The sequence below is a fragment of the Acanthaster planci genome, linkage group LG08, assembly GCF_054643075.1.
Source record: "Acanthaster planci isolate LZ-2023a linkage group LG08, COTS_SCS, whole genome shotgun sequence".
NCBI lineage: Eukaryota > Metazoa > Echinodermata > Asteroidea > Valvatida > Acanthasteridae > Acanthaster > Acanthaster planci.
In genome coordinates this window covers 8,001,291-8,020,107 of record NC_141784.1, presented here as the reverse complement: position 1 = coordinate 8,020,107, position 18,817 = coordinate 8,001,291, and the positions used below count along the sequence as shown (strand labels likewise).

The window sequence follows — 18,817 nt, the reverse complement described above, 5'->3', positions numbered from 1 at the left end:
ATGGGTTTTTGGTTTTGGTCGGGACTAGGAAGCCTTTCATCCTCAGACGGTTTCCTTGAATTAGACAATATACACAACAGCTCAAATAGCATTCATGCCAACATGCACGCATTAAACATCCTCCAACGGCACCTACGAAAAAATTGGACACAGCCTCAGTGCTACAAATCCTCCAGTATTTCTTGAATATGTTCTGCGGAAGGGCGCCCACTGCCTCAATACCCCAAACTCTTCCGGCAATTCCTCTCAGTATGTTGATGCAGTGTGAATGGTACCCTGGAGCGGTGTGGAGGATCTCACATGTATACAATGTGAAAATGAATTTATGCATGGCTGAATACAAACAACACAAGGTCTAACCTACAACCTTGAGACAATGCTTCCTTCACTATCAGCAACGCACCAGTATTCAGGAATCAGATATTTGAGGCAATTTACTGCACACAAGATGCTGGGTATGGAAGCACAGCCTGTGGATCCTGCTCTTTCAACAATGCTTAGAAATATTCTTGTATGTGCGAGGATGACAAAGGCTTGAACAGGTGGACTTATACATGTAAGAGTTGTTGCATTTGTAGGCAATCCACTCTTGCATTTGCTCAATGGCAATTCGGTTCTGTACAATGACAAGCAGAACAGCTACAAACTGAGAACCCAGGTGCATTGTACAAATGGAAAGCCTACAGTTCTAAATGAGTCAAAAGCTTTCCACAAAGGGTTACCATGATATGGCAACAAAGTTCCGCACAGTGACCCATCATCTGACAGTGACCTTTTCATCGTTAATCGTTTAATTGGTAACTCTTTTATCTCAGCCTTCCCCAGCCTCCTTGCATAAATGAAACGTTTCAAAGGCTGCCTTGTGTCGAGGTTTACATGTAAGAGCAGACTTTGTGGCGACTGTACTCAGCCATACCTAAATATACACATGGGCCTAAATTTTACTGAAAATCATAGATCTACACTGCTCCATATCACTCATAGCACCTCCCTTAACTGGCAGCTATTGCCGGAAGATTTTGATGGGCTGAGGCAGTGGCCATTCCTCCAGGGAACACATTCAAGAAGTAAGTACAGGATTTTGGAGGAGGGATCCTGTCTGGAAGGGGCAGATGGAGGACTTTGCAGGAATGAGGTCTTGGGGTGCTAGGCATGCAGGCTGAGATGCCCTTCACCAATTTGCGTTGGACTTAAAATCAAGCAACACATGTACTTGTATTCCACGGACTCCCTCCCTTCCCCAAAGGGAAAATACATTTACCAACACTCTTAACAGACATATTTATGGGTGTGATTTATATACCTACATGAGTCATGTCTGCTGTTTAGTGATGTTCATGTGTTAAACATATTTTGTACACAGATCTATCCACTAACTTTATGAATTTAAAAACAGCACAAAATTAATACAATAAGACAAGACAGGGTTCATGTACATATATATATATATATACATGTATCTGTTGGTGATATGTTTACTCCACTGGCAAGTATGCCAGTTTCTGCAGGAAAGATACATGTACAGTGAGACTACTGTCAACAAAATTATCAGTTATAAAATAGGATAAACAAAAATAACACATCACAGCCCTTCCCCCAAACCAATAAAAACCAACCAATGCACGGGAGGTAAAAACTTAATGATCACTGTCAATTAAGTTACTGTTTCATGTAGTTGAATCGCACCACATACATGTACTGTAGGGGAAAAAAATGAAACACCGGGCAACGCACATGGGAAATGGGTTGCGGAGAGAAAGATCTACGTGAGAGATGGCTAGACTGCGCTATGACAGACGTGGAGGCCGGGGGGCTTCCCACTGCCCGACTGGGTGTAGCCGACTTTGTGAGGTTTTGCTGTGTTATCCTGGGACCGCTGTTTAAAGAGCAGAGAGCTTGGGAAACATGTCTTCATGTAGAAATGACCTTCCAGACAACCACTCACATCACAAGTGCATGACAGTGTGTGATGCTTGGCTGGTGGCCTAATAGTGTGAGTGTGAGCCTAATAGTAATAGTGTGAGTGTGAGTGAGTGGGGTCCATCTCTCATTTTTACTTTCTTTCTTTCTTTCTTTCACCCCTGGTCTCAATTTCAGTGGGTCTGGGTGACTTTTGGTTATCCTTTATTTTTAGATAAAAAATCTACATGTACATGTACGGTAGCCAATTTCAACAAACATGGTGTAACTTTGAACCATGCATAAGCCCTGCACCACAAATCTGTGCCGTAGCTACATTAAGTTTTAATTGTGTTGAAGTTCTTGGACGAGGATAACATCTTTTAACTAAACAGTCATTGAATTACCTCTGCCTGCCATTTCAAAAAAGGTTTTTTTCCCATAACCTTCAAAAACAAAGTTGTACAGTACATTTCTCATATGAATCTTGTTAAGCAATGATGAGCCTTAACCTAACACAATAAGTTAGTCAAAATCATTCATTTTCACTCTGTTCGATATAACTTACGCCACCTACATGTAATATGATTGCATAAGCTACGTCGATGGGGAGTCAGGTTGGCGTAGTGGTTCTTTTCTCGCCTTCCACCTCTGCGGTCTGGGTTCGATTCTTGGCTCAGTCCACATGTACCGGTAGATTGGGTTTTCAGTCCCTACAAGTACCTGATTTTGTGGGTTTTACCCAGAATATTCCTCTGGGCTTTTCCTCTAACCTCTAAAACTGCTACAGCTTCTCACTGCCTCCTTTCTATAGATATCTTCAGGCTTGCGAGGTACACAGTGCCTCAGGAACGTTTGAGGAATCTTTGGTGTCAGTACCAGAAATAAATAACAATCATAATAATTTGTTGCACAAGTCACAGACTTGCATGCACCCCGTGCATAAGTTTCGTGAAACTGTTCTTAATTGCAGTGCACCACACGCAATAACATGTGGCATAAGTGACCGTAGTGACGTAACACGTAAAATGTCGTGAAATCGGCTGCTGTACCTGTGATGTCATCAGACAGGCATCCCTTTTCTTCAGTCCTTCACACTATTTTGGTATCAGAAATCTATCTTCAGTTGCTGAACCTCAAAAAAAGGGGACAATCTCTTGGTTTTTCTGTTAGAGCCTGTTCTGTGTTGCAATATCCTGTCATTAGACAGACCGTACCTGTAAAATCCAAGGGTACATATTGAGATATTATAATGACAGTCTCTGGCTTAATAGAGAAACAACTACAGACCACTGCTGGCAATCTGGTGACTTGCATGTCACAACAGGAGTCTCAAGTGAGGTCCCCTTAACCAAAAAGCCAATGCCATCAATTCTATCTGCCTTTCGACTTTTTGACGGGGAGTCTGAAATTTACCGATACAAAAACTAATTTACGGGATGTTGTATTAATTTCATGAATAGCTACTAATTAACAGTTATCTGTTTTGCGCTAAGAATGTGAAGTGCACAGTCATTCCACTTTTGATAGCTTTCTGACCTAGAGTGGATCGGAAAGATGAAAAAAAACCCACAATAATTTGTAGTATGTAAACGTACAGCACCGTAAAGCGTTTTCGAATCCCTGCTCACACTCAGGTAGACCCAATACGAGAACAGCAGTCTCGAACCTGACGACAGACCCGAGAGGATGTTCCCGGATCGATTTTTTCACTCCCCAGTTGTTGGAGGGTTGAGCCCATGAATTCTCGTTCTCTGCTCCCTGGAAAAAGGGGTTGCTTCCAGGACCATATTTTGATCTGTTTCACATTCATCTTCCGAACGGTCCTCAAATAAGTGCAAAATCCACGATTTTTCGGCCATTTTGCCTTGCTCTGTCTCGACGCCATGTACACTTGCCCCTTCTTAACAACCTGTTCAAGAACACCATTCCTGAGTTACTTGAGTGTTGTCAAGAACAGGGATTCGAAAATGCCAAAAGTGTCAAGAGCAACACTGCAACACACGCCTGGAGACTTCTCAAGAGATTGATTGACCAAACAAGTGCATGTGCATGTAAACAGCAACAAACTCCAGTGATGACCGATCTATGTATATTCAGCGTGATGAGTGATGGGTTGCTGAGTCAAAATTTCTGATTCAGTTTGGCAAACACATACACACACACACAGAAGTCTAAAGGCGGGCCAAGCACTAGACTCGGCCGCTGAGCATGGCCTGTTGGACATTTTTCCTGTAGTGAGAACTTCAGGTGTTGCAAAGAACCAATTTCTGGCAAGAAATATCATGTATATATTATACAACTGACTCTCAAGAGCAAGTGTTTTTTGTTATTTAAATTTCTGAATAAGATTGATATATCTCGATTTTTAACATTGTTTGTTTTCCTGTTAAGCTACGAACAATCAAGCAGCTGGGGTGGGGCCAACTAATGGCAAAAAAAAACTCACATCGCGATATAAAGAGGTAAAGAAACATGTATCTACAGAAATTAGGGAATTTAAATGTGGTTTCAAACCAACATGGAGTCTGATCTCTAATGATGGCCCAAACCAAACGCAAGGACTAAGGGCGACCAGATTTCTGGCCTGCACCGAACATCACATCTTAACCCTGTTCAAGCAATCATCGCAATCTGTAAACATTATCATTGCAATTTGTATTTTGAAAACACCTTTCCGGTCAACATGTCATAATACATGTGCATGTATGTCAACAAAGTTCTGATGATTGTGATGAATCATGGAACATTTTTTATGGAAAAAAAAAACTTTGGCTGCGTTAATGGTGCTACACATTTCTTAATAATGTACATGTATGTGATTAGTGCGTGTACTGCACCTGTACTGTGGCGAAGAATGAAGAGTTTTTGCCGGCAACAGAGTTCTAACCAATACATGTAACACACAAGCTGCCCTATGTACTCATAAATGCAGCACTGGTCTCAAATATTAATCATTTATGGCACAAATTCTAATTGGAGGAATGGCTAATGTATTGTCAAGTACTGAAAAAAATGGTTGGAAGTTCAATACAGTTTGTTTCCAAAGATGAAATTAATAAAAGTATTCACAGCTTATAAATTGGCAATTATAGGAATGCCTGCATCACAGCACATTTATACTGCATGTGGGTGCCACTGAGTAAATATGTGTGTGGTGTCCAATGAACACAAAGCGTACAATTTGCACAACTGATACGCAGACACTGTTGATGTCTGAATACATATCAGAACAGGCACAGACAAACCTATAAGTGAGCTTTTGGGCCATACTTTTTTTTACCATGTGTGAGCAACAAACTGATTTTTGTTTTTGCACCAAAGTTATTTCTGACCACTTTGAATCACATACATGTATCTACTCGTAGGTTTCTAAGAAGTGATGTACAATTTGGCTATTTTGGGGTATTCAGATTGAGCACTGAATGCTATTCGTTGCCTTGTCACTGAAACACAGAAGCACAACAGCTGTGATGTTTCATACCGGATCACGTGCGTAAACAGCCATCACTATGATGCACATAGGCAATCATAACATGCAGATTCACGTGTCATAACACCTGCAGAATACGTGCTAGTGCATGAATCACCGACGTCCAATATATAGGTTTAATTTTGCCACTTACGTTACTACAAATCAAACTAAACTGAACAGGTCTTTCATTTTTGTTCCAAGCGTTTTTATCATTGGCCATGCAACACATTCATTTCAATGTAATGATGAATATTTACATGTAATTACACATTCTTTTGGCACAGTGACAGAATATCTAATGACCATATCGAGATAAAAAACAAAAACTGCAGCTAAGGATGCATTATTTTTATGCAGTCAGGTTAAGAATGGATCCATCCACGATCACTTAATATTCAATTTCATGAGGCCCTCCTGGTATTGTACATCTTGGTTTTCTGTGCAGAATGCAACTAACAAGGTGTACGTGTACCAAAAGAACTGAAAAAGGACACGAGATGAGATAAAGTGAGGAAGATGGAGACTAAGCCATATTTTTTTGGATGAAAACAACAAAGAAAAGGGTAGTATCAAGTGCTACACTCTTTCACCAGAATTTCCTTTTCAGTTTGAAGAATATACCTCATTTCAGTACTAACAATGCTTTCTGGTCATGGATATTGGACCATGAACTGGTACCCATTTGTTTTTACTATATCATCTCAAAATGCGCAGTGAGTGTTTGGGGGATTTGGACATTTTTACTTACACATTTCCCCTAGTTCCATGCTTACACTGTTTATGTAGTTGTGAATTAAATTTGAGAATGAAAACAGGCAGAAAAGTGACTATGATGCTGACATTTATGGTCAGCTCAGTGACAGATGCAAATGTCATGTTGTACCTATTATCAGCGGACTTGTTTTCTGGGGGACTCTGTAGGCTTACAATGTGGGCAGGGCTCGATTTACCCGGTGCACGCATGCACGAGTGCATGTAGATGTTTGCTTGTGCACATAACCTTTTTTACTAAGCATGTACAATGTGCATGTAACATTTTAACCACCAAAATACTCATTTCCTGCATATTTACCAATAACTGAGAATAAGAATAAAGTTTGTTGAATTCTTGACCAGATAGTGTAAAAACGTGTTGTTTCTTTCTCCCATTCCTCACAGCAGATTCATAGTGCATGTACACACCTAACCTTATCTTTGGCTTATAATCCTTGAAGTGCTATATACAGGAATATGCGCTACCCATATTCGCAAAATTATGATGCATGTAGGTTTTTTCCTGGTGCATGTCGGATTTTTGATCTACATGCACCAGTGCATGCTACTTTTTTTGTAAATCAAGCCGTGAATGTGGGTGGAATACTAACGTGACTAATGAACACTGCATGCAGGACTGGCTCAAGGCAAATTTACACTTTGTTGCGTTTCGTCTCAGTTTCCAGGTTTCAATTAAGATTACGAAGCAATTTGAAAAAACTCTTCAACAGAGAAAATGAACATAAAATGACACGTTAAACCACGGAGGAAGGACATGCTTGGTACATGTGAGATTTATGCAATCCACACATGCATGGTATGTACATGTATGGTCTTTGAACATTCTACTATACTGACATGTCTGATAACTCTGAACATGTACCCCTAGGCTAGTCCGAGTAACTTGGACTCTTTAAATTGATTTGTTTAACATTTGAACTAGGCCTAAATGTTAAAAAAGGCAATTTGTAGATTCCAAGTTCGTGAAGTTACTCGGACTAGCCCTACATCATTACACACCATACTACTAGCTGACTAGTACTAGTAGTAGTACTAAGCTATGAGGTAGCCTACCCAAAGTAAAGAAAAAACACATTTTATATATTATCAGTCTCACCTGACATATCTGCCGTCTGGGACTGGACGGCTGTTGAAGTCACTTCATTTTATGTTGCATTTTTGTAACGGAATTAGAATGTTGTTCTTGAAGTTCAACTTCCTCCGGTTTTCCAATCAACTTCGCCGGTCACTATCCAGCATGTCCTGCCGTCATCAAATTTTAGGGTGTCGGAGCTGGCTCATGTGGATAAAAACGAAGCCCGAGGAAAGCAATGATGTGAAATGAGTCTGCCTTGTGGAGCCAGCTTTTAAAAAAAGCGAATCGACGGCCTGCCGAGGATGTTGAACCTTCAGCAGCGTCGTTCACACACGTACGTACGTCGTTCACAACTCCTATTCCGCTGTGCACACGCACCCACCCGCCGACGACCTCCGATCCGAGCGAGCGCTAACGTAACTGCAGTCGGTTGTAAACGCCGCAATTTCACCTCAAGTTATTCCTTACAAAAACCTTAGAATCATCTAAAGCATAATTTACCACACAGCGGTTGGTTCGCAAAACATTTTGAACAGGCATTACCAGAATATTCGCAGAAACAAAGCGTTGTTAATTTCTTTTCTTGCATACGTTTATTCTTAAACAGCCGCCATCTTTGAACCACATCACTCTTTTGACCTCGACAAATTTTGATAAATGTAAAGTAGTTACCTTCTGATTTCGCACATATTAGTAACATGTACAATTATTTGAAAGCTGTTTTAATGGAACCAAGACAATAAACTTGCTACATACATTAATGGTATAATCACTAATAATTCATTCTTATTCGGAAAAAGTAAAAATGGTGTGGCTCGCGGAGTAATATAGTTCAAGTATTATGACCTCTTTAATGCTAATGCAGCGTACAAAGATGAAGGATGCCGCTTGCTTATCAATGGCCGGGCTACGGGTTTTTAAATAATCAAATATGCACATTATTTTTTCAGATCTACTTCCAACCAAGCGATGAATTAATAATCAGCACCAACTAAGCACACGTGAAAACAGGAATTCTCTGCGAAAGGAATTTTCAGAAAAATTTGGGCCCTGTTGCACGCACTGGTATTGTTCTGTTGAAGACTTTGACTACAAATGGGAGGGGCCAAATCCCCTAATCAGTCCAGGGTTAATGGTGGCACATCCGGTGCACCAGCGGCACGGGCGCCCTTTATTGGCCTAGCAGAGTCTTTGCGCAGCGTGATGTTTGCTTTGTTACAGCAGACTACAAAAGAATATGTTTACGTCTTTAAACACAATTAAACAATTAAAAACGGTTAGGGCATTAAACGCAGTGAACGTAGGATACAGTTGCCCTATCCATCCTCCTTTTAAAATGGCGGTTCTGAGGGCCGATCCCTGTTTTTTGATTCGAGGCAGTCACGATGGAAGCCCTTTTTCTTTTTCCTTTTTTGTGGGCGGGCAGAATTGGGAATTTGCATGATTGTTGCATGTTATAGTACTTAAAATGTAATTAATTCATCTCTTTCCATTCAAATTACTTCGGGAATTTAGGGCTATAACCAACAGCAAGAACATAATGTTTGGCACATTCTTTTTTTTCTGTAAAATCGATGCAACTCCAGATCAAACACTTTGGGTACCGAGACGATGACCACTCCGGAGGGGGAGGGGGGCTGGCGCGTAACGGGGGCCATGTGACGAAAAGAAGAAAATAGCCAAAGGATGGTGTGGCCATGTGACGAAAAGAAGAAAATAGCCAAAGGATGGTGTGGCATCTTTTGCATGCAATGTGCATTCTCATAGAAGACAAGCACCAACTACGGCAGAACATGCAAGAGACCATTTCATGAGGCTTTGCCTTTTATTTGCTAAGATTCGCTTTATATGTACATCTATTTCCCCGTTTTGGTTTATTGTGCTGTATGTTTGTCCTGAACGTGTGTTTTTGTTACTCCTGAATTTTTTTCATTTGCAGTATATAATCATAAAGCCGTCTCCGAAATGTCTTAGTTTCGAATTCATTTGAAAATTGTGGGCGTTTCCAGTACTCATTTTTAGCAAAAATGTCCATTTGCGTCATTATTTTTGGAAGTTGTTAATATGGCATCTGCGCAATTAAATTTGTTCTCATTTTGTAATTATTTTTTCTATCGCCCTTTACACTGTTCATACCGGAGAGGGCGACAGTGGGTTCCATTCAAGTGATTTTACAATGGAGAAAAGCTGATTTTGTTTTAAGGAGCCGTATTGTTTCAACTATTTTTACTCCTATACAGGTTGGACATGTCCGATTCACCTCAGATCACAATAACAACTAACTTGTATAGCACACCGTGTACTTTAGACAGTCTCTTAGAAAAATAAACAGGCATGTTTTACAAGTAGAAAGGTCGAGTGTAAATAGCGATGTACATGGCAAAATAACACAGCACACGGTTTGCCAACAGAGGGCGCTAGTGCAATGGCCCAGCATCTACACCTACGTAACGTGCACACATCACAGTGAATGCAAGTGCTGCGCTTGTAGCTCACATGTACATAATTACGGTTAAATTATTATCTGTAGTGTGTCAATTTTGTGCACTGAAATGGTAACATTGCACACATTCCAGTTCCGGTTCTAACTGAATGTTCCTTGATTTTAAATGCTGATACTGATATATGGTAACAGTACTAATGTCTTTGAGGGCCTCCCACTAGCAATGTAACATAGCCATTTTCTAAGACAAGTCACCGTACAAGCCATTTTCCACGTATCAACAATTCAATTGTTCCCGCGTCAGCAGGACGTGTGTTGAAAGGGAAGGCAGACACGTCGAGGGTGTTTCTGAATGACATGCTTCAAAATCCTCTTTAACGAATAAATTATTATTCCAAAGAATGTCTTTTATTTTAATGAACATAGGGGCCTACGCAGCACAGATAGGCATCAGCCCAATTCGGAAAAGGATGCTTGCACTGATTTGTAAAACAATGGTGCTCATTCACCTGGGATTGTAGAGATGCAGGTAGGGCATTAATGGAAGGCTTACGAATTAGGCCTTCCCTTTCCGAAGCAACCATACTTAGGGTGTTCAGTTTCATAACTTTCATGTACCAGTTCATTACATTCGCACAGCGCTTAGAAAATACACCCTGTATTTTCATCGGAAGATCCTCATAAGTACTCCTCCGTGTAAAAGTTCGTTGCCACTATGGAAAAATGATGCCCCTACTCCATTCAGAATGGAGCTTTTTTAAAGGCTAGTTTTCCAGTTAAATTAAACCCAGGGTGTGTGGAAGATACTTCCCCCACTTTTTAACTGAAGACCTAAATTCATAAAATAATGATAATCTTTTTAAACTGTGCGGGGGGAGGGGTTGAGGATGCTAAATTTACAGACTGAAAAGAAATAAGACAATCATTTAAAGTAAAAAAAAATTACCGCTCCCTGACCACGATCTGGACACGCCACTACCTCCAGAGCTACGGCTATTCTTGTCAGCGCGTCTCCGCGGATTTCCAACGTTCGGGCGAAGACCCAGGCCTAGGTTCAGCAGGCAGAAAATTATTCCGATATCGAACCGCTGACGCTGCCAGTGGTATGACCATAGTTGGGGAATAGCGCCCTCTCGCTTCATATTTTTAGCCTTGGCTCAACGTGGGTCCTTAAAACAATAATGACATTAAAAATGAAAATGAAGAAACGAAATTAAACTATTAAAATTGTTGCATAGTTATGTGCGGTTGGACGGAGGTGAGTACTTCAACTTTCATAGTTTTTAACAGGAAATATAATTTATATAAACGAAATTGTAATATAAAGTGTACCTCCATAATGCAGTCTCGTATACGAAAATAAGCTCATTTTACTCAAATGACAGGAAACAGTAGCTACATAACCGTGGAACAAGTTGCGGTGGTGACAGGAGCACATTTTTTTTTTTTTTAGTGACCAGCCATTGAACCGTGTCCCAGGAGGATGGATAGTTCCACATAATTTTTCGATCAACATCCATCGTTCGAGTTATATGTCGAACAACCAATGTACAATTTTGCATGCCCTGGAATTATTCGTTATCCGCTCCGAGCAGAATAAGAGAGGTTTTTTTTCTTACCGCAAAGGCGCACCATGAGGTTCGCAAGTATATGCGCGTTTGACGCGGAGCTCATAGTACGGAGTACGCGCAACGAATTATTTTATTACAGCATGTATGGTAATTGCGTACACGCAGAACGCGTGCAAGAACCCGCTTGTAACCACCTGTCTTTCTTTAGCAGCTTGGGGGAGACTTCAGCAGCTCGGGGCGGATACATTAGAGGTTTGTGGCCCATTAACTCGATGTTTTATCACTAGAAGTGTTGAAAGCTGTTCACAGGATTGCCAGTTTGTATTTTTGTGCAATAGGGAGGGGAATATGGGCACTTGGAGTGCTTTATTTTACAATGGAGTTTTTTATCAGTTATTTTTCGACATTTTTTAAAATGGTGATGGACATGTTTGGATGGAAGGTTCCACAAAAGCTCCAAACACTAGAATATTGGCATTAGTAGTGAAAAAGATTTTATTTGTGATGAATATTCTGATTTTCTCATATGATGATATTGACATTATTGACGGCAGGAGCTGCCATCATCCCGTAACGGTTTGATCGTACATAGCAGGCACGTGTTGTCGACTGTGCTGATTTATTATTTCAAGATGTTAATATTTTACTTACTTTGATGACTTCAGGGTAATTCTCAAGGAACATGACTCCAGGAAAATCTGAAATCTTTCAAATCGCGGCGCCCAGATTACACCAGTTCACAGAGTTTTCACTGTTTCGGTTTAACGAACACAAAAGTTGGTGTTCGAAACGAACAAACACGACGAATAAGTACCCGTGATTTCTAGCACTGTTTTCCCAAATAGAAATATGCCTTTCAAATGCATTCTCCCTAATATTTCGTAGTGCTTCATATTCAGGATAGCGGTCCACTAATTCCTCCACCCTTCGCCGATTCATCAGCGCCAACTGGAGCCCAAACTGCAAAATCTGCGGTGTTAACAAATATGGCCCTTGTACATCAAAGCGCACTGGCTCGATCCGAGGCACGTCTCCAAGAGACACCGATACACAAAAATACAAGTAAGCCCGAAAATGGAACTCTTTGTGCTGATTTTATTGAATATTCCAATAAAAACAAGCCAGAATAACAACATCTCATATATAAACTGGAGTTCCCACAACTCATTCGTGAATTTGTTAAAACCGTTTAAGACATTCTCGGAAGTACGTATTTGAACCAATCACGTGAACAGGTTTAAAGGAACCAGGAAATAGAAATATTTTTATAAATTTTACTAAAACCCTTGAAATTGCATTTTTTGGGTTTCAATTAACCCAATTTTAATATTTTATTTTGCAATTTTAACCCATATTTTGATGTTTTTTTGGATTTATGCTAATTCTATTTGCATATTCATGAGCAGCACTATGATGTCATCTGAGGCACTGAATCTCAATATTGCACTGATTTGTGCACAGAAAATTTCTAGATTTTTTAACCACTGCTATGACAGACTTTATTTTCTTTGGCAATTTACTGCTGTGTGAGTATATGGCAATAATCCAGCAAAAATCCTTTTCACAGAAATACCAAGCAAGTTTTGGATTCACAAATTGAACATGAAAACATGCAACCTGAACCATGTCTTCCTGGATTTACATCAAAGCAAAAGCGCCCCCACTTGTCCAGAAATGCTTGGTCAATTTTTAATGTTTGAAAAAGTGCACCGTTCACGTAAACTCAAAAAAGATGTCAAACAGTCTTCATACACTGAAGAGGAGAACACAGATACACAAAAAGTGATTCTAAGAAAAATTCATTTCCTGGTTCCTTTAAGTGCTGATTGTATTTTAGTAATCAAAAGACGAATCTTTACCATTATGGTCCATATCTAAAATGCCTTAGTAGTTGGCAACGGTGACCAAAGGTGTTTTGAGTAAACTCATAAAATACACGACATAGTACTTCAATATCGCAATAAATAATACGTTGTACAAAAGTTACTGTTTTCAATTAGTCAAACTTGCAAAATGCGTACCATCCGTGCATCCAACAAAAAACCCTGAAATTATCGAAGACGCTTGAAAATTAATAATGAACTAAAGGTAAGATTTATATGTCTTGACTTACGTGGTGCCAAACACTGGGCAGCAAAGTGGTTGGCACGTTGATTCCGTAAACCCTAAAACCTCTCTGGCCTCTGTAAATAGTTGCACTGTGGGATGTTCCGCCCAACTGCAACATCTGTCCCAACTACAGTTTGAACGGTCCCAAGTGTATGGCGTTGCGTTTTAGTGTGTGTCCAACTGCATGCGCCATTGTCATTCGTGTATATCAGCTAAACATGCTAAGAGAATTGGTAATTGTAATCGACGACGTGCCTGGTTAAGCATAGATTTTATCAAGTCCGTCAGGTGTAAGCTGCAAAAACCTGTTGAATGCATATTTATTTCTTTAAAATAGATATTTGCCGCTTACAATTTGGTCATCCCAACTGCAGCATTATATTTGGGATCATTTTAACTACAGCTGAGACTGAAACCATAGTTGCAGCGTAACGACCACAGTGATCACAGTGGCTTAACTGGGGTAAAACTTCTGGGGGGGTGCCTAGAACATACACCTTTTTGTCATAGTTTATGATCATTTTAAGATTTCAAATAAGCCTGGGCATCCGAAATTGGCACGGCAGAGCTGTGCGTACAAAGAAAGACAGAGAGAAGGGCGAGCTTCAGATTTTGGAAACAAAATGGCTGTTTATTATTTGTACAGTCGGGCGTGCCGCTGTCGTATACAACTGTTCGTGCGCACTGGAGCGTACGTACACCAGCAAGTTTGTTTCCAACAATGGTGAAACTCATGTCGCAACTCTCTCTGTACACGGCTCTGGACACGGGCACAAGGGGGTGCGTCTCCCGAAGTTACGCGAACTTAGTGGCTAAGACAGCGACTTCTCTCTCTAATCAATTTCATTCATCACAAACCAAACAAACAAACAAACATAAAAACCCACAAAGTTATAGATCCCTTACACTTGATATTATACAGCTGACTGACAATCATTGATACCAATACCAAATCATTCGTTGAGGTTACTGCACTCAGGGTGCTGTATCCGCATCTAATAATTAGGTGAAAAAAATCCGATCTTTCGAGCTATTATTATGGTGTTTGACGTGTAAGAGATCCATATTAAAAATGGGTGAAACATTTTAATCTTCATATTTAACCTATGTACAGATTAAACTGCATTAATGCAAACATACCTGCACAGTAATGTTTAAGTAATGTACTGTGTGTGTTTACACTGTCAAAGAATACAGGAAATGGGCACAGGAAAAGTGAGGACCACGAGGAACTGAATGATTTAGCGCTGTGAGAAATTGTACAAATGGTCCCAAGGGCGTCCGGGCCAGACTTGTTAGAGCTCAGTTTGAGAGCCTATAGCCACGCGTCAACAAAAGTCAACACGAAGTGTGCAGTGCAATATAAACAATTCTCCCGTGTTTGGTACAGATTCCTGGAATTTCTTGGAAATTGTGTACGTGGAAAAGTGTACGGCGCTGTTCTGATTACGCACTCCGGTGGTACCATACTTTGGGTAGGCCTACCTTTCCTAACGTACCCAAAACATGTTTGATAATTAATTCCGTGTACTTGTACTTTTCACCCCAACTGTTGATTTACGTGTGTCAACTGCTGCATACCTTTTATAACCATAGTGTACCATTAAACTTAAATTAATATTTCTACAATTATAAGACGACATTTTCAGTAATTATGTACATCCAACCACATCTGCTATTCTCCCATTTACGATAACTTTAAAATGCGACTTCCAATAACATTCTCCCAACCACACCACAAGCACACAGTGTTGTCATCTAGGCCTACACTAAAGTCTGTATTCCTGGTGGTCGAAACAACCCTGTTGTGGTGATTTGCAACCAATCCCGACGAACACGAAAACTTTCACATTGCAAGACGTATATACATGTAGACTGTCCTTGGTGACGCATGCACGATGGCTTCCACCGCAGATAGGCTCACAATACGAAAAGGTAAAAACAAGGGCATCCCGTCCTTGAACTATTGAATAAAACATTTCATAAATCCACAGACGACTAAACACGCTCTGGGGTACGGATGCAGTTCATCCCACAAGTTTGTGGTGGAAGTTTACATACATAACTATGAAAGATCTCCATAGGACTGTTGGTGTTTTGTGAATTCAGGGGTCTTGGGTTCTGTCACAGGGTACGCGTCCATTTGCTGTTTGCATTGGTAATTCATGGGTCCTGTAGTTTCCCCACTGTGCTTTCCTTAACATTGATTGCATGGTCGTTCTTTCGGTATATGCACAACGTTTTGAAGATGGACATTGATTTGACACAACACAAGCTACGCGTGTTGGAGCAAATACCGCACATGCTTGTCGCGGACGATCCCATTGCCGAGGGAAACACTTCAATACAAACCAAACAGCTTAGGTTTCTCCATCGATAAATACTGGGCCGATAGATAAATTCTTTGATCGACATCCTCCATGTTTATTTACAGTCCTGCAGTTTGGCGTTTACGCGCGTTGCTAGATCGTCCACGATGCGGCACATTCCCGACACAAGTCTGGCCGCAGCCTCATCGCACTGCGTGTGCATCGTCACTTGAAATCCGTCTCCGGGTTGCCGTAGCTGTCGGGCGGGCTCAGCCCTCCGCTGTCCTCGTAGCCGTTTAGCTCGGACGGGCTGCTTAGGCCGTTCCTCGACGTGATGACGTGGCCCGGCATGGTGGCTCCCCCGGCGGTGAGGGCGCTGGAGCTGCCTGGCGGAAGACCGAGTTTGGCCTCCATGGCCTGCAGGCGTTTCTCGGCCAAGTCCTTTTCGCGAGCCCCCTTGCATCTCTTCCACTTCATGCGCCTGTTCTGGAACCACACTTTGACCTGGTTGGAAGATGCAAAACAAAGAATGACTTGGACCGTTTCAGACAAAAGGGGCAGTCGTGCAAACTGTTCACAATGTACAAAAATGACAAAAAACGCTCGTCCTTAGTTTTTTTTTCAACTACAAAATAAAGCGGAAAAATAAGGATGCCCCCAACTTGTAAACACACAGGGAAATGCGTCGTATGATTGGTACTTTGTTATCTGGTTTCCTCGTGTGATATATTCTAATTACACACTGAATTAATATCTCGAGGGTCTCCTTTGATTTTGCAGTCTGTCAAAGACTGATTTACCAATTAAAGTAACGACCAATACCCAAGGTGTTCACCAATCACATTTTCTGATCTGATTGTAGATACTTCAGTTCAGCTACAAAATTGACGGCCATCTTCCATTTTTAGGATTTCACAAGCTAATAAGCGATGAATCATCTTTTGTGTGAGGAAAAAAATGTCTCGCCTGGGAAATTTTACGGAAGAGGCACGAAAAGTGTCGCTTGCATGGGAGCGTATTTGGTTACTCTTAGACGTGCACGGCGCACCTGATTACGGCTGCCCTGTTTTGCGAGAACTTAATGGCGTGAATAAATCAAAAAGTTCCCTTCCTCGGTGCCATAAATGTTTCAGGTGAAAACCGTCACCCGCGGAAAATTTGTAAAACATGTGGCAAAGGGCAGGGAGAGTCACGTTCGGGGGCCTAATTTCGGGGCTACATACTACTTCTGCGCCGCCCGCACCGGGCCCGAGAAATTACAAGTGGCGAAGGAAGAACAGAGGACTCTTAAAAGAAAAAAAAAGACAAAAAACACACTCCCTCCGAAATTGACGGAGGTTAAACACGCCATGTCAGCCGTATCCGAGAGAATGCCATAAACGCAAGGGATGTGACACTAATTCGGTGAAAGTAAGATTGATGGGCAGTAGATACGGCCGTCGCGCGGGGCAGCCTTACGCAGCGACGGCACGTAATGCTGGCCAAGCGGCGAGCCCGGCCGACGCGGGCCTGCAAGGTGCGAACAAAGTTATTGGCTTGGTAAGCGACAGCTAGTGATATTCTGTTACATAATTCCAGCTAGCTCTAAGTAGTATCAACAGGGGGTTAGAACATTTGAAGAATTCGGCAAGTAAATCTTGCTCACTGCTGATAACATATTGACCACAGACTGAACTCAGCACAAAATGCGCAAGATTACGAGTCGTCTACCTGACTCAAAACAGACCATCAGACTTCTCATATCTTTGAACAGTTTCCTCTTCTGCCTTGGACTATCATCGCAGGCATTTACGTGATAGGAAATCATGTAGGCCCACCGATAAGTTTTCACAATGCCAGAGGAAAGCCCCTAAAGAAACACCACAGTAAAAATGTTTTCTGTCAGATCTTCCACTCTGTGAAAAAAAGGTTACTTGTACCGTGGAGGAATAAAACACGCATGTACAGTTGTAGTCAAAATAAGATGGAAAGTTAAAATACGTGATTAGTTTAAAACACATTAATTCAAAGTGATGCCCTTTAAATTCAGAGTCCTCAGCTCCTTTATTTGAACAAAATGAACCACGGAACAACGAGGCCAAGTTCGTCAATGCAGACTCTGGAACAGCAAAACTATCCGACTGAAGAGCGAACTGTAGAGAAACACCAAAGTCTTAACGATGCATACTCAATTTCTTGCGACGAAACCTATGCAGCATAACCATTTCAGAAAATGACGTCAGAGGTTTTTTCCTCCCTCTCCTTCTTCCATTCCTCATAGGGCCAATAAATGAACAAGTTCGAGACGACTGCAATTAGATGAAATTGTCACCGAAGTTGCCAAACAGGGATAAAATGAAATTTCATCCACGCTTGTTTTCGTCTCTTTGGAGAGCCAACCCGATACAGATCGTCTCGCCCCGTTAATGCGGGCTATAATTTGACCAATTAAGTGTATCGGTGATGGCGCCGGCGGCACGGGCCTCGCAAAGCAGGGAAACACGCCGTTGACCAAGAGCGTTTCCCCAGGGCCCCAAGTCGCCCTTGCACGGTCTGCCTGACGTTGTTAATGAACGACATTACAACATATGGCGGGGCTCCGTATCCCAACGGCCATCCACGATTGGTTATGGCAGCACACCACCGCAGCGAACTCTCGACTCCTCAGAGCCCGCATGTCTTGTGCCACGACGTCTCGCTTAGCGGATGACGCAGGAAGGAGGGTCGGGCGCCGCTGGACATGGATGAGCCGTGAGTCACCAGTCATACAGATTGAACCAGCACCATCTCAAGACAGAATTCTCCAAAGGCTAATACGCGCACCCATACCATATTACGATGAACTTGACATTATGGGAGCCACGTGGAGGACGGTCCTGCTGCCAAACATTGCTCGACTGAAAGCTGGAAAGCTGGGTCGCATTACACGCCGAAATGCCAGCGCAGTTACCTAATCGTCCAAAGTGAACCGACGCTGAGTTTTTGTAAATTTCATACATCACTGCCAATTTTAGAAATGACAAAAGGTCTGACAATGGTGAGAAGCATTTCTGACTCACAGACTGAGTGGCATCCTCTTAAGAAATAGGGCGGGTCCCAAGTTAGGCAGTATGCCGGCCGTATGTGCCGTGAATTATCCTCCGTACATTCCCTTTGGTCTTGTCTTCCCCTGCGGTCTAAAGA

General features: G+C 41.6%; 2 protein-coding genes across 5 annotated transcripts in view; both read right to left on the bottom strand.

Annotated features, from left to right (window-relative positions):
- LOC110988546 (histone-lysine N-methyltransferase 2C-like) overlaps positions 1 to 7,853 on the bottom strand; it is a 56,287-nt gene extending 48,434 nt beyond the window's left edge. For 3 of the 4 annotated variants that reach the window (XM_087139557.1, XM_022252183.2, XM_022252186.2), the window contains exon 1: positions 7,245 to 7,853. In XM_087139557.1, the coding sequence (XP_086995683.1) occupies positions 7,245 to 7,251 (7 nt within the window). In that variant the 5' untranslated portion in view covers positions 7,252 to 7,853. Of the gene's footprint in view, positions 1 to 2,951; positions 3,117 to 7,244 lie in introns of all 4 variants that reach the window. The other variant, XM_022252185.2, reaches the window with a different exon arrangement.
- A 4,465-nt stretch (positions 7,854 to 12,318) lies between these two features.
- LOC110988557 (uncharacterized) overlaps positions 12,319 to 18,817 on the bottom strand; it is a 31,592-nt gene continuing 25,093 nt past the window's right edge. The window contains exon 4 of the mRNA XM_022252212.2: positions 12,319 to 16,159. Coding sequence (XP_022107904.1) covers positions 15,881 to 16,159 — 279 coding nt within the window. The 3' untranslated portion in view covers positions 12,319 to 15,880. The remainder of the gene's footprint in view (positions 16,160 to 18,817) is intronic.